At 47.9% G+C, this 15,362-nt stretch overlaps 1 protein-coding gene across 5 annotated transcripts in view; it reads left to right on the forward strand.

The window, feature by feature from the left end:
• The window catches only part of Slc7a14 (solute carrier family 7 member 14), a 98,348-nt gene that overhangs the window by 43,978 nt on the left and 39,008 nt on the right, over positions 1-15,362 (forward strand). For 3 of the 5 annotated variants that reach the window (XM_075950420.1, XM_075950424.1, XM_075950423.1), the window contains one exon: positions 7,464-7,918. In XM_075950420.1, coding sequence (XP_075806535.1) covers positions 7,615-7,918 — 304 coding nt within the window. In that variant the 5' untranslated portion in view covers positions 7,464-7,614. Of the gene's footprint in view, positions 1-19; positions 144-7,463; positions 7,919-15,362 lie in introns of all 5 variants that reach the window. The other 2 variants (XM_075950422.1, XM_075950421.1) reach the window with 1 other exon arrangement.

The raw sequence follows: 15,362 nt of genomic DNA on the forward strand, positions 1-15,362 counted from the left end.
CATTCTCTCCTACTACCAGGTGTGTCCTGGGGAACTGGAGGCCATTCTGTGCATCATATGACCACACTCTCCACCCTCATCTCTCGCCATGATGAAGACACACAGGGAGGGAGAAAGCCGTCCCTGTAGGCTTGACTGAGCAGGTAACTCGAGTCCTTTGAGTAAATAGCGTGCAGTGTGGTGTACAGCCAGGAAAAAAACCTGGACAGCTTCTGCAGAAAACGTCCTGAATGAGGGCTGGGCAACAGGCCAAGGGCTCTCAGAGAGGTGAACATGGACGTGAGTTCTGCAGAGGGCCCCAAAAGATCACTAGAACCACAACAGATGAAGTGCTGACAATACGCACACTCACCCTGAGGGCCTCACGCCTTTCTTTCTGCATAGCATCTGAGAGCTACGCACCACTCTTACCCCACCTTAGAGATGGCAGGACTCAGGGGCAGAGCCAGGAAGGGCAAATCTGGAATTGTGAAACATTAGTCAGGAGCCAGAACCTCAGCCTCTGGGAAAATCAGTGCGGCTGGTAGGTTAGCCCTCGACCCTGAGATGTAGACATTCAAGGGGCCCCGGATGGTCCCTTAGACCCACAGTCACCAAGCAGTACTTACCAAACCAGGCAGATTCACTCCTAACTGGAATACCATTTGCCTGAGGACTGATTGGAAGGACTCTGTAGTGGTTGTTCTGGGCCAGTCACTCAAAGGGGCTGCCTCTGTCGCTGCCCAAATGTGCCAGCAAAGACTGGATTATCTACAGGAATGTCGTGAAAGAATTTATATCATCTTTAGGTTTTTTTGTTTGCTTTTTTCGTTTTGTGAGAGCAGGGTGGGAATGGGGTTTTGACTGGTTACTGTTTTGTCGGCTTAGCTTTTCCTCCCCTCTCAGCCACCAAACAGAGGTACCAATCTAACCTATTTAATTGAGGAGCTGCAGTCATCTTTGTCCTGAAACAAACCTGCCTTTAGCATCATCAGACTTGGAGCCATGAAGAGACAAGCACACCAGCAAAAGCAGACTGACTCCTCCCCGTCATAGCTCTGAAGTATTTTGAGAAAGATGCATTCAAGTGCTAGCGAAAGCACAACATGCCTTTATTGCTCATCTTGGAAAGACCACAGCCGTGAGCTTCAAAAACAACAACAACTCTTGCTGACTAACATAGCCTGTGGATCATGAATATGGATATCATCGGCAGTCACCTAGAAGCAAGCTTCCTCTTCCACATTTTGTTCTCTCCAGGAAATTTCCTACAAGAAAGGAAATATCCCTAAACGCCTGTTCGTTTCCAGCAAACAAGAGCTCACAGGAACTGCCTAGAGTTTGAAATTAAGCCAGGAAGAAATCCTTGCCACCTTCACCCTTTGTTCTAGCTATTTATCCAGGTTTCCACTACAGTTTCTTGTAACCAAGAGTTCGGAATGCAAATAGAAGCTGTTGTCTCCCTGGTGCACCTGCTCCTCTGTTCGGTGGCTCTGGTGTTCTTTTAGCCAGTCTGACCAGGACAAGTCTCCCAGGGTGCAAATGAAGACAGTGTAAAACATGCAACCCTTGCTGTCACCGAAGGGCTGCCAAGAGACCCCACCAACCCACCCAGAACAGGATAGAACACAGCAAGGACGTGGTGACTACCCCCACCGTCTGTCTGTCTGTTTAAAATACCTATATATAATCATACCTCCAGAAAATTTAACCAGAATTCTAGGATGTATCACAGGCCCCAGAGTATCTGCAAACTCCCTAGTAATCCCAATGTACAGTCTAGAGTTACCACAAAGGGTTCTGAAGATGGAAAGGCACACCAACACCCCTCAAAGCCCTGGGAATGGCGCTGTCTGCGTTTATATGTGGTCACAGACCTTTTCCTCAGCTTTTCCAATAGTGGTTGAATTGTTCTTTGCCTGCCAATCTCTCTGCAGCAGCCCAACACCCCACTCGCTTCTACACTTCTGTCCACCCCATTGCTGACAAAAGGACTCGATAGTTTTTCAACTAAATGTAGAGTCCTGAGTGGCAGCTACCATGGTAACAGAAAGAGCACTGACATGGCGTCTGAAGTCCCTTTCTAGCTCAGTGGAGACAGTTGTTCTCAACTGTGGGTCACAGCCCCTTGGACAGTAGAATGGCCCTTTCACAGGAAGCGCCTAAGACAATCAGAAAACACATATATTTACATTACAATTCATGACAGTATAACATAACAAGATAATAGTCACAAAATAGCAATAAAAAATAAAAAAATAATTTTATAGTTGAGAGTCAGCACAACATGAGGACCTGTATTAAAGGGCCGCGGCGTTAGGAAGGTGGGATTAGTTTACCCAGTACACCTCAAGAGGGAAGCAGGCTGAGCTGTAAGTACAGTGCTCCTTCAGCCTGGGAAAATGGGACTTGGGGTTCACTTGGGAGGAGTACTTCTGGGATTAGGGTGAGCTTCCTTGTGTGTAGTTCCCTAGCATGTAATTCACACGATTCCCAGGAGGACAGTCCAGATTAGGGGCATACAGTTCGGGAAGGTTAGCGAGAGCCCCACACATGGTATTTCCACTAGCGCAGTCTCTACCATGCAAATAAGGGTCATGTAAATCAGAGTTTTGCAAATAAGGAAAGTCCTGGCTAACTAAAGCTCAGTCCTGTTCTGGTGAGGTCACCTGCCAGTCACCTGACTCCGGGTTTCAACTCTGCCCTGTACGGTGACAACACTCTGCAGCCGGCAGGCAGTTTGGGTGGTAACTACAGCTCTCACCTGAATTGTGCTTGTGAAAATTCCCAGACAGGGATTTGTTCCACCTCTGGGTCTCTCGCGAATGGCCTCCCCTCCATGCTAAACTTTGCTACAATGACCTTGCAAAGAAGCCATGATACCATGGTGCCCACTGAATGAAGTCTCCCAGTAGCCCCACGAGGCCTTTAAAGTCAAAATCACAGCACAGATCTTAGGCCAGACTGACTGACCCATGTGCATTTTCATCAGGACAGTCAGGAATGCTGGCACCAGCCCTGCAAGAGCAAATGGCGAGGTCTGTACCACTCTTGAAAAGGCTGTGACTTAGGGCGGCTTCTGCACCTTTCCTGCCTCCCTTGTCTCCTCTGCAAAGGTTCGTGCTAGGTTGCTGCTGCTGTTCACCTGACTCATTCATGGCACTCAGATCTTTCTCCTCACTCTACCAAGAACTTCCCCGATCCTGGCACAGCCAGCCCCCTGGTTACTCAAGAACCAATGCCGGGTCTCCAAAGAACTCCACACCCTTAACCACTTAGTTTTATTTTTGTTTGTTTTTGAAAATGTCACACATGAGCAGTGTATTTACATCTTCCCCTCTCCCTCTTCCAGTTCCTCCCCTATCCCCATCCCCTCTCAAGTTTATGACCTCTTCTCTTACATTTTTTTTGGTTGTTAGCCTAGCCTTTAACAGCTGAGCCATCTCTCCAGCCTCCTCTAGTTATTAAAGAATTACATATATAGGCATGTGTGCATGCATAACCTACTGAGTCCATTGAGCGTTGCTTGCATGTAACATGTTTAAGACTGACCACTTGGGACTGGCTAGCCATCCGGGGGCTTTGAACCTGGAGAACACCGACTCTTTCTCTCTCTGCAGCCATCGAATGCCTGTAGCTCTTCATCTGGGGCTGGGGCCTTGTGAAACTCCCCCGTTCAGCTCGACGTACCAGCTGGTGCTCTCGCTTCTGTTTTATTTCTTTCACAGTCTCTATTGGTTTGTGAAGGCTGTTGAACAGTGCCCCACCAATTAGGCAGGCAGTAACACGGTGCACCACCAATCAGGCGTGAAGGGCAGCCTCGCCTCCACACTCATTTTCCTATAAGACCACAACCAAAGTAGGACCCTGTGATCCATGGGTCCTATTGCTTCATTAATCAGGAACGAAGACACGGAAAGATGAAGATGAAGAAGAGGAGAGAGGCTGTGGATGGAGGGGAAGTATGAGATAGGAAGAAAAATGAAGAGGAGGAGGAGGGGGAGTAGTGTATAAACTGATCACACGACCGTTCAAAGGTATGATTAAGGGGAAGGTTTTATTGTAGATCTGTAGAGAACATCCAGAGGTGTCTGGAAGAGTCCAGAGCAGGGAGAGAAAGTAGCAGACTAAACATGGCGGAGTGGGCATGGGCCTGAGTGGTTAGAGCCAGAGGACCAAGAGCAGAAGACAAAAGAGAAGGAACAAAGCCAAAAAAGCAGGGTTTTAAGGAGAAATGAAGAGCTAGAAGAGGGGCGCCAGGGAGCTGAGAAGTTCAGAGTAAGGAACAGGAGGAGAAGAGCCAGCGTCAGAATAAGGAACAGGAGGAGAAGAGCCAGCGTCAGCATGACTCTGAAATGCGTGGCTGGTACTTGTGATACTGACAGTGCATGGAGACCGCCATGTGTTTGATGATATACTAGTAGACACTACAGGTAGCCACTTGTCTCTTCTGCCAAGAAAAAGGAAGTGGCTCCTTCAGTAGAGGGATTGGTTTCACAAGTTCCCAAGGAATGCTGGTTTTTGTCTACCAGTCAGAATTTGGACCTGACAAGGAGGAAGGGCACAATATAGACACGAGGCTCCAGGAGGAAATTAAACCAGAAAGATTGTCCCCAAACTCTGTGAACCAACCTCCTGCATTTCACCTGACTCTCCAAATTAGTCAGTGTTTGCAAAGTCTTCAAGAAGTGAGAAGCACAACATTATGTGATAAGTAGTATTAATTAAGAATGTTAGCTAGGTGTTGTGTCACACACCTGTGGTCACAATATTCAGGACAAGAATGCATGAGAATCACCAACTTTAAGACCAGACACACTACCTAGCAAGTCCCTGATCCAAAGCTAATAATAGCTACGGATTACGTCGGCAGGGACTTCTGTGTGTAAATAGCCCAGGGTTCCCAGTGCAGCTCTCGGACTCAATGTTGCGCATCCTTCCAAATTTCTTTCTTGAATCCTATAGAGCTTCTGACTGCTAGAGAAAGTAGCTTCAAGGCATACACAGTGGGGGGGTGGGGGCTACATCAGTGCTCTCCTACATCAGTCATCAACAAAGAAAATGCCCGCAGAATTGCCTCCCAGGCATTTTCTCCACTAAGGGTGCCTCTTCCCAGATGTCCCAATTTGTGTCCAGGTGACCAAAAAAAAAAAAAAACTACCCAGCGTATTAAGTGAAGACCTGATGTAGATACACCCACTCTCACCAGCCAGCTAGTGACGACCGATTGTGGGCATGCACACTCTCGCCAGCCAGCTAGTGATGACCCATTGTGGGCATGCACACTCCCACCAGCCAGCTGTTAGAAGGGGCTAAGAGCGGCACAATCCCATGAACAGCATCGCTGTGAGAAGCTCAGTCTCCCCAGATGGTGAACAAGCCCTGTTAAAATCCAAACGTATCAAATTACAACCCCCATTTCACTTACTCTAGAGCTGATTTACTGGAAGTTTCAGTGTCTAGATATTTTAAGACCATCCAAAATACCCTGCATGCTGATACATCAGGCAGACTTTTAGGTTCAGTATTGAGGCTCAGATCACCATTGCCAAGATGCTTATATTCAAGAACCTCAAGTGAGATCTGCCAGAGATACACGCCATCATCCTGTGCCTTTCCACTGTTAGCCCCAGCCCACCCCCAGATGTCAGCGGAATTCCTCACCGTATAATCTGCCAAAGCAAGAAAGTGCACAAAACATTTTCTGTTTTATTTGAAAGCCACATTCAAAACAACTCCATACGTGGCATGACCCCTCTTAAGAATCAGGGATCGGATTTTGCATTTTATTGTTGTTGTTTCCACAAATGAGGATGTTGTGCTCACAAAGAATACGCCCAGCATTACACATCAAATCTTGACAGAGCCAAGTAAGAAGTACATAGGAGCTGAGGCGGCTGAGCGCTTCCTATGAGCCAGGTCTCATCCTCAGCTTCTTACATACATGCACTGACCTGCCATCCCATTAACACCAAGAAGAAGTCTTAGTTGCTGGAGCTGTTGGGTCAGAGCCTAGGCCCTGGCAGCCCTAGGAACTAGGTTCAGCCGCCTGTCCTCAATAGGTATGGTGGCTTGAATGAAAAATGTCCCTCATAGGCTCATGTATTTGAGCATTTGCTTCCCAGCTAGTGGTTCTATTGCGAGGATTGTAGAACTTTCAGGATGTGGAGCCTTGTTGGAGGAAGTACGTCCATAGGCTCTGAGATTTTCTAGCTTCACCGTGCTCCTGTTCCCTCCTGTGTGTTATTGGAAGCACCGTTAGCCAGTTTTCTGCACCTGTGGCCATGCTTTCCCCACCTAATACCATGTCATCCCCATCACAACAGATTCTACCCTGTTGTAGGATATTCTTTTACTCGGTGTGAATATGTGTCGCTGTGCTTTGCTTAATAAAGAAGCTGGCTGGGCAACAGCTGAGCAGGAAGAGATTGGACAAGAGAGCCATACTGAGAGAATGCTGGGAGGAAGAAGGGCAGAGTCAGAAGTCACAAGCAGACACAGAAAGAAGCAAGATGGGCATGCCTTGTGAGGAAAGATACCAAGTCATGTGGCAAAGCATAGATAAGAAGTATGAGCTAGTTTAAATGTAAGAGTTAGCTAGTAATAAGCCTGAGCTATTAGCCAAGCATTTGTAATTAGTATAAGCTCTGAGTGGTTATTTGGGAGCAGCTGGCAGGACAGGAAAATTCCACCTACACCACCCCTCTGGAACTGTGAGCCTTCATTCCTTGAGTTGCTTTCATCAGACTATTTGCTGCAATAACAGAAAACTTACCAGCTACAGGGGACAAGTGAAAAAGACAAACAAGTAGCTAAAAACAAAGGGAGACGCATTCAGTGTGGCAACACTGGAAGGAAAACAAAAAGCTTGAAGCCCTCTTCCAAGTTCATCTTCAGGGTCCTCACATGAGCTGTGGGTTTAACTAGAGGGCTATTTGAAGGTACGCAGAGCAGAGCAGCCCCCATTAGTGATCCCAACACCAACATGCGGGTCACAGTCTCTCCTGCGAGGTGTCAGAACCGTATGGCATATCTTTCTAGGGAATGAACTCTCCCAGCTGGCACCAGGGCCCCAACATTTTCCTTCTCCCAATATGAGATTCTTAAAGAAAATCTAATTTCTTGAAGTATGGTTGGAATTTTCAAAGAGAGGGAACACGCATCTTTTCAGAAGGTCTTCGTTCTGGTCAAGACTTTATTGGCCTGTGAACACCTAAGACTGAAGCACAGAGACTGGAAATGGCTTACAGTGGATCTTATATTAAACCAGTCTCTGGGATGATTATGAGACATGGTACAAGCTTCAGACCGTGATGTGGGACTGGAAGGGAATTCAGAAGGGAGAACAGAGAGGTGGAAAGTCCCCATGTTGTGAGCACAAAGAACATTCTCATTGCCCCTGTTCAGAGCGTATGCCCAACGTGTCTCCAAGTCATGCTTTGCTTCCCACTACCCTTATCTTCTTTCTTGTCTTTCTCTTGCAGACGTTCATGCCCAAGTCAAGAAGGCTTTGGGTCCCACTGGGCCTTTCTTAAAAGGACACACACTCATTGCTCCATGAGTTCAAGGGTCGTCCACTAAGACTTCTGTACTCATTACCATTGTCAAACCTTCACCGCAACCGTACCATTCACAATGAGTGGTTTTCTGGCCTCCGTGGACCCCCGGCGGGTGCAGTGGGGTGCTGCCTGGTACGCAATGCACTCTCGGATCCTGCGCACCAAGCCAGTGGAGTCCATGCTAGAAGGAACCGGGACTACCACCGCGCATGGCACCAAGCTAGCCCAGGTGCTCACCACCGTGGACCTCATCTCTCTCGGAGTCGGCAGCTGCGTGGGCACTGGCATGTATGTGGTGTCTGGGCTGGTGGCCAAGGAAATGGCAGGACCTGGCGTGATTGTGTCCTTCATCATTGCTGCCGTTGCGTCCATACTATCAGGTGAGTGTCTAGGAGGCAGGGTTGCTTGCTGACCTGCTTGCCGCTCATTCCACTCTTACAGAGAATCGACTGCGACATTTGTTTATTTATGTGATGCAGGGGCACATGCCAGAGCCTGTGTGTGGTGGCCAGAAGACAATGTGTGGGAGTCGGTTCTCCCCTGCCACCAGAGAGGTCCTAGGGATTGAACCCATGCTGACAGTGTGATCAGTAAATGCCCTTCCAATGGAGCCACCTCCCCAGACTCTTCTGGAATAGTTAGTAATGAGCTGCCCAAAGGGACCGTGAAGTGGATTGTCTGCTTTTGACATCTCCAATGCTAGGTAGATAGAGGACTAGATTTTGGCCTGATTGTAATAGCTTCCATTTTCTGTGGTTTTCAGTACAATCAGCTATTGGTGCCCAGGCTTCTGGTCTCCCAGCTTCCACCTCTGTTATGTTCTGGTTACTTTGTTTCTGCTTTAACACTTCCTTTCCTTGGAAGATGGGTTGGGTCTCCTAGCAGGAGGAGCAGAGTGTAGGGCCAGTATAAAATAAAGGAAACGCTGTGCAGAGTAGCAAACAGCAAGTCAATTACTCTGACTTGACTGGCAGTTTGAGGAGCTCAAGCTGGCCCTGGGGGCAGCAGCCACACCAGGGGATCTAGGGCTGCTGAAGATCTACAACACTGCCCCCTCAGCAACCTCAGGGAACCCATCCCCCACAGGGAGGTCAGCAGCCCCTCTCTCCCTTGACCCAGGGTCAAACAGCTAATTCAAAAGCAGGATGCCAAGGCCTGCATGTTGGTGATTTGTGGACCGACCGGCTCTCCTATTGCCTTTCTTCCTTCACTTCATTTTCTCGAGCGCTGCAGGCCAGAGCATCTTCCCAGAGTGCCAGAAGTAGGTCAACAAACAACTTGGAAAAAAAGAGAGAAAGAAGAAAAAAGGGAGAGGAGAGCATCCTGATTCTTTGTGGCCATGGCAGAAAACATGAGACTCTGCTGGGCATGGGGAGGCAGATTGTATCAGTCGATGGCAGCGAGAGGTCTGGCTCTTTAACTGTTCCGGGACAGCAGTTCTAATGACGTGCACAGCTCCACAAGAAAAGCCCTACGGTACCATACATCCTTATTAAATAGTAATATTTAGTCTCCATCCATGAAGGAGCAAGATAGTTGGCAAACAGCAAACCCAAAAGTATATTGGCATATTTCACCTAGACTCAAAAGTATGGTGGCACTTTTCAGTTAGTAAGGAGAGATTCATCGGAACTGAGTCTCACAGTCAAGGCGACCCATTCCCTTTCCTGGAATCGCCCTTTCTTCTGCATGAAAACTCTAACAGATGAGGTTCATGCAGCCTAAAGGACTTCTGTCCCATTAAAATGAAATGCGTTATTCACGTGACTGAATCATCCAGCTACTTGAAACAAATAATGTGATTTCAATTCTTCCCAAATTTTATTGACAAAAATTATTCATCACAGATGTATGGCTCTGAAAGGAATATCATTATAGAATTGATTGGAGACAAGAGAATAAGAAGCAGGCATCGTGCTAGAGGGCTGTTCTAGTTTCTTCTATGTTGCTGTGATAAAATACCTTAACCAGAAGCAACTTAAAGTGGAAAGAGGTTTATTTCAGCTCACAGTTCTAGGGCACAGTCCATCATCGTGGGCTAAGTCTAGCAACAGAATTTTGAAACAGCTGGCCACAGGCAGGAACAGGAAGAAGATAAGGCCTTCATGATCACTCGCCTGCTTCGTAGTGTTCAGCCCGACTTGTCTTTTCTAGTCTTCAACAGTTCAAAACTCCCATCAGGGGACTGGTGCACACCCACAGTGGCCTGGGTCTTCCCCGTCAAATAACCTAAAGACAATCCCCAGTAGACATGCCCACAAACCAACCCGATGTAGACAGTCTCTCATTACGACTCTTTCCCAAGTGGCACAGGGGCATAGGACAGACACCTAAGACCCCGACAGTTAATGAGTACCAGACAGTTTTCCCTAGGTCCCTGTCTAGTTGGGTACAGTTCCCAGGCTGAGAAGAATCCCAAGGAATTGCATCCTGGGAGCCCATCCCCTGCCTCAATACTCACAGCACTGTGTCATATCTACTTCATTAACGGAGAACTCGGAACTCAGCCAGCCTTTATGAAGCTGCGGCCAGTTTGCACCGGCCGTTTGCAGCCCTGATAGGTCACACCGCTTTCCAGAGTAGCGCGCCGTGACGTCACACCGCAGACCCCAAGTCCGCTGCCTTGGGACTGCATTCTCGCTGCTGTCATGGGATTGGTTGCTTAGCATTTCCCAGCCTCCTCCTGGCCTGGCTCCACTGCAGACTCGGATGTCACTCGGCAGCTTGTCTTCACCACGGCACCAGGCGCCAGAAGAGAAACCTGCCTCTCCCGGTCTCTCCAGATGGCCCCATCCACCGCATCTCTCCACACTCTCTGACTGAGTCATCCGACTGCTGAGACCAGCCAGGATCCTTCAGGGCCTCAGCCAGGGTCAAAACCAAAATCACTCATGCCAATATTGCCAGATCTGCGGTGGGTTTCTTCAGCCAGGTCTCGCACTGCTGTGCAGTTTGGTCACAAATGCCCCCTCCCCACAATCTCATTTCCCTGCCCCTGTCACCCCCATATCACTTAGAACTTAAGCAACCACCCCACTGCTCCATAACATTCACCCAATTTCTCTCCAGCTCTACCCTCGGGAATACTTGTTTCGCTTCTCCTCCCCGCCGCCATTAAAACTTGACTCAGCAGAATGAGGACACTCAGTCACTCCCTCCGTGTGTTTGTCTCCAGCGATAGTTACTGCCTGGTGGTAAGAGGATGTTAGAATGACAGGCTTCACCCTGTCCCACGCAGAGAGAAAAGAACAATGGGATTAAAGGGGCTTGCAAAGGAGAAGAAAACTGCCCTGAACGCCAGGGAGGCTGAGGTCGGGAACCCATGAGAGCGATGGTGTCCATGGTGACTGGTTAGGTCAGGAGGGTGAATGTGCGCAGGTCTAAGGATGTCCCCAGATGAAGTGTCACAGGGAAGCCCGTTCTTTGTATGCTAACAAAAATTAGTAACCATAAACAGACAAGGGAAGGGATAAGATCAGCGGAAACTGCCGATTTTGATGAAGTCGGGAAAAATCTGGAATAAAAGTACTAACAAATGAGGCTAGAGGCAGGAAGTGACAGCAGAGAGGGGAGGTGCACAATACAGAATCTGAAGCAGTGTGTGGTCAGAGAGGCTGGGTTTCAGCTCGGAACCCGGTTAAACTGCTACTAGCTGAGAAACTTAAGGAGACCCCTGGAACGTCCCCACTCTGAAAATGTGTAAAAATGTCTTTATTGTGAAGTTACTGTGAGATCTAAATGAGATACCTACCAAGTACCTGGTACAATGCCTAGCTCACTGCACTAAGTAACTTGTTCGCTATTGGCGGCACCTGTTGTAAAACGTGGGTTTGGGCTCACTGCATCTTTTCAAGCTACGTGTATCATATACACATACATACATGCTGGCAGTTAGTTAAATATTATACTTTAGTGTGTGTGTGTGTGTGTGTGTGTGTGTGTGTGTGTGTTTGTGTGTGTGTGTGTACAGTTGCTTATCTTACACTCTGGAAGGTCCAAAACCTCAGCACTGGCCCTAGTTGGTACCCCTCTGACTACATCTTGGTCAAGGCCAGCCTAGGATACATGAAGCTATATATTCCAGATGCAAATCCTTCTCTAAGTGGGTAGTTTTGTTTTATAGAGGCAGGGTCCCATTATATAATATTGATAGGCCTGGGACTCACTGTGTAAACCTGGCTGACCTCAAACTCAGAGGTCTGTCTGCCTTTGCCACCCAAATGTTAAAGGTACAAGCTGTCGTGCCTGGCTTTAAATACGTAGCTTCATAAATGTTTTCTTATAGTTTGTGGCTCTTCCTTTAATTTCTGCTTATGTATATTTTAAAATACTGGTGCCCACAGTATGTGCCCTGAAATTCTAATTCAGGTGGGGCTGGATGGGGTACCCTGGGCAGGTGTATCCTTACAATCCCCTAGGTGTCTGATGTACAACCAGGGTCAGGACCCACATGGAGAGGGAGCGTGCTGAGAGGAGCTTTGGATGACCAGCAGACTCTCAGGAAATTTTCTTACCTCGTAGCTCCATTCCCCAGGCTACAGAAGCCTCTGTGGAGCATGAGGGATTCTAAAGCTACTTTCTCTCCAACTTACCATGACCCACAGGTCCAGCGACTTCCCCAGCTCCACTCCAGCATGTCCACTGCCCTCTGACCTGTCCCAGGTGGTGGGCATTTTATCAGAGGAAACAGCTTGTAGCCAACCTCTCCTCTTTTGTCCAGAGGCCTTATCTGCTCTTTAATAACTCCACAGGCCCTGTGCCCTGCCAAGCCTCCAAAGCCCCTTTCATATTATGTTTTTGATAAAGAAAACCATTTTTTCTTTTTTTCCCAATTCTTACCTACAGCTCTGTGGAGAGCGGGTGGAGGCAGGATGCCCTGTGCAGTTTCGAATGTACTTGACTGCAGATGAAACAAAGTCAAGTTATTATGCCCACAGTGTCTAGCCAGTCAAAGGCCCAAAAGAGGCCACGAGCCTCAGGAGGGGAAGGTTGTCAAACTTGATGGGTTTTTCCTTTAGGTTTATGTCGAATTCTCTTTTAGTCTGATTAGAACTGAACTCACAGGGAAGGGGTAGGAAGAGGCTCTGTCAGTCAATCCAACACTTGCCAAGTTGGCAAGGTTAGGCATCACTCTGTAGGCATGGAGCGGGTCAATGGCACAAGCAGATACATCCTTAGTCACGCAGTGGAGACAGGATGAACGTAGAGCCAGTTGTACACATGACGGATGGGACGGACAAGAGATTATGGGGCTTGGGCTCTGACCGTGAAAGGCAAGATGAAGTCTAGAACAGAGAAGGTCTGGCTGGGTGAAGGACGGTGAGAAAGACGAGCTCCCTCTATCTGAGAAAGGGCATGTAATTGATTAAAATATTTCGGAATATTATTAGAACATTGGATTTAACAACGTAGCTCTGGTAACAGAAAGTGAGGATCAAGATAGAAAACCAGCAAGGAGGACCACACAGAACCCCTGTGGGTGCTGAGCTCCTGTGTGGACACAGCATCCCCTCCATCCACACCTCACTACAGGAGGCCGGCTTTGTCCTGCTCTGGGAGAACCTGGAGCCACCACCGGCAGAATGAACTTCCTAAGTCCTACAGCACTTTAGTGAGGACCAGAACTCAGACCCAAGAGTGGAGATTGGGGGCCCAAAACTCTTCCTTTGGACCCTTGAAGCTGGAAACTTTTGCAATAGAAATGGGTTGATGAATTGTTACCAGTTCACATTGGTCATTACAAAAACAGACAATTAAAATCATCCCAATGACTCGGTAGGTTGACACCTGCCACTAAGTTTGAAGACCTGAGCTTCATCCTTGGGATCCACATGGTAGAAAGAAGGAAACAACTCCCACAAGTCGTCCTCTGGCATTCAACAGGCACCACAGCACACTCATGCCCAGAGAGACAGACAGACAGACAGACAGACAGACAGACAGACAGACAGACAGAGAGATGTTTTTTAAAGCCCATGACACCAAGTGTATCTTTCTTAGCATTTATCATGTGGCTCAGCATCAGATGAGGGCAGACATGTCTGACCTGTAAGCACACAGCCATGCGTGGCTGAGTATCGTGATGAATGTGGACCAACACAAAATAGTAAAGATGAGATGATTTTATTGCATGAACTTTGTACACGACAACATCGAGATACAATGTCAAAGGCTGGACATACCTGCATCCTGGTGTGTACTGTGTGCCTCCACCATCCTTAAGAGTTTCAGTACCTCCAACTTCTCGTCGGGTGTACCCATAATGATGAGACACAGGGTAGCACGGAGAGCCCCTATCAAGAGTCTGCCTCTCCAACCTTGCTGGCCTGCTCTGACATCATGTCCTAGTTACTGTAGGCTGCAGCGTCAAGGTCGAGGAAAGGATTAGAGAGTCAAAGTATAGATATAGATATGGACGCATATACATATACAGGTTCTGATGAGTCCCCACTTCGTCTTTTGGCACAATAAACCATTTTCACTCCCCCAGTGAAAAGCATACTGGAGATGAACCAGGAGAACTGGTGCTCTGTGGCCCCCTTTCCATGATCTAAGGTCATGCCTATTCCACTGTCTGCTTCCTATAGTACCTGTCAGTTTCTCTGCCACACTGGGATGTGAAAGGTAGGCTTTCAAGAGGGTGGTAAGGAAATACCGAGCAAATACATACCTGCCCTCTGACCTGGGGTGGCCAGCTCTCCGAGGAGTGACCAGTTACATATCTGCTAAAATCTTAATGAGGATAGCAGCTGGCCAAGTATTTATGAGTCTCTGGAAGCTGAAACTTGGTAAGACCCTTCCTTAACGTCAGCCTTTATTAGTATTGTTATTGTACAAACGTTGGGCAACAGCCCCTGTGCAACTTCCCACCGGATATATTAGTGGCTCCTGTTTATGGTCGTCATAGCAACTAAACTCTTGAAGACTCTTATGATATGCCTGGCATTCAGCTGTGAGACAATAGCTCAATCCAAAAGATAAACAAAAGCCAAAAACCCCACTGCTCGTGTGGGTCAGGACATAAAGGCACTTGCTCTCAGGCCTGATGACCTGAGCTCCCTCCCTTCTGGGAGCAGAGAGTCGGTTCCCACAAACTGACCTCTGACTTCCACACCTGTGGGCACACACAAAAGATAATTTTTAAGACTCGACTAAATAAATACCATTATAATATTCATTTTACAGATAGCAACACTGAAACCTGGAAGTGTTAGGTGACTTCTGTAGGGTTACTTTGATCCTCTTGGTTCCTGAGCCCATTGTCTGCAAACAGCTTGAACAAGACTCACACTCCCAAATCCCAAACCTACCAGGCACAGAAGCCTTCATCCCCTGAGCTCTGAACAGAGTAAGAGCTGCAGGTCAGTCATGAAGATGTCTCCTAAACTCAGCATCTTCTGGCACCTGTCACCAGCTAAAAGAAAGGTGCTGTCCCTCCACTGCACAGGGCTTGATTGACAGCCTCGGGAGAAGAATGTCGGTTACTGGTTCAGAGAAGGTCTTAATAGACAATTGCACGTTTTTCAAATTGCTGATAGTGAAAACCAGTTTCCTCCAGAAACCCAGGAAAACATGGGGTTCTTTCACATCTTCTGAAGCCCCTAGTAGAGTGGACAGACAGTGCAATGGGACAGACAGACCATTCACCCCAGGCTTAGCGTGGTGGGAGCTACGGCTGAACACAGGAAAGAACTCTGAGACAGAGCACTTGACATCTCTGCAAAGAGGCAAGATGGTCACCTGGGAAGCAATTCTGAATGCTGCCAGAGCCAACTAGGCCTGAACCAGAAGTCAGGACACCTGAGACTTCATTCAGCTCAGCCT

This window comes from Microtus pennsylvanicus, chromosome 16 (genome assembly GCF_037038515.1).
Source record: "Microtus pennsylvanicus isolate mMicPen1 chromosome 16, mMicPen1.hap1, whole genome shotgun sequence".
Taxonomy (NCBI): domain Eukaryota; kingdom Metazoa; phylum Chordata; class Mammalia; order Rodentia; family Cricetidae; genus Microtus; species Microtus pennsylvanicus.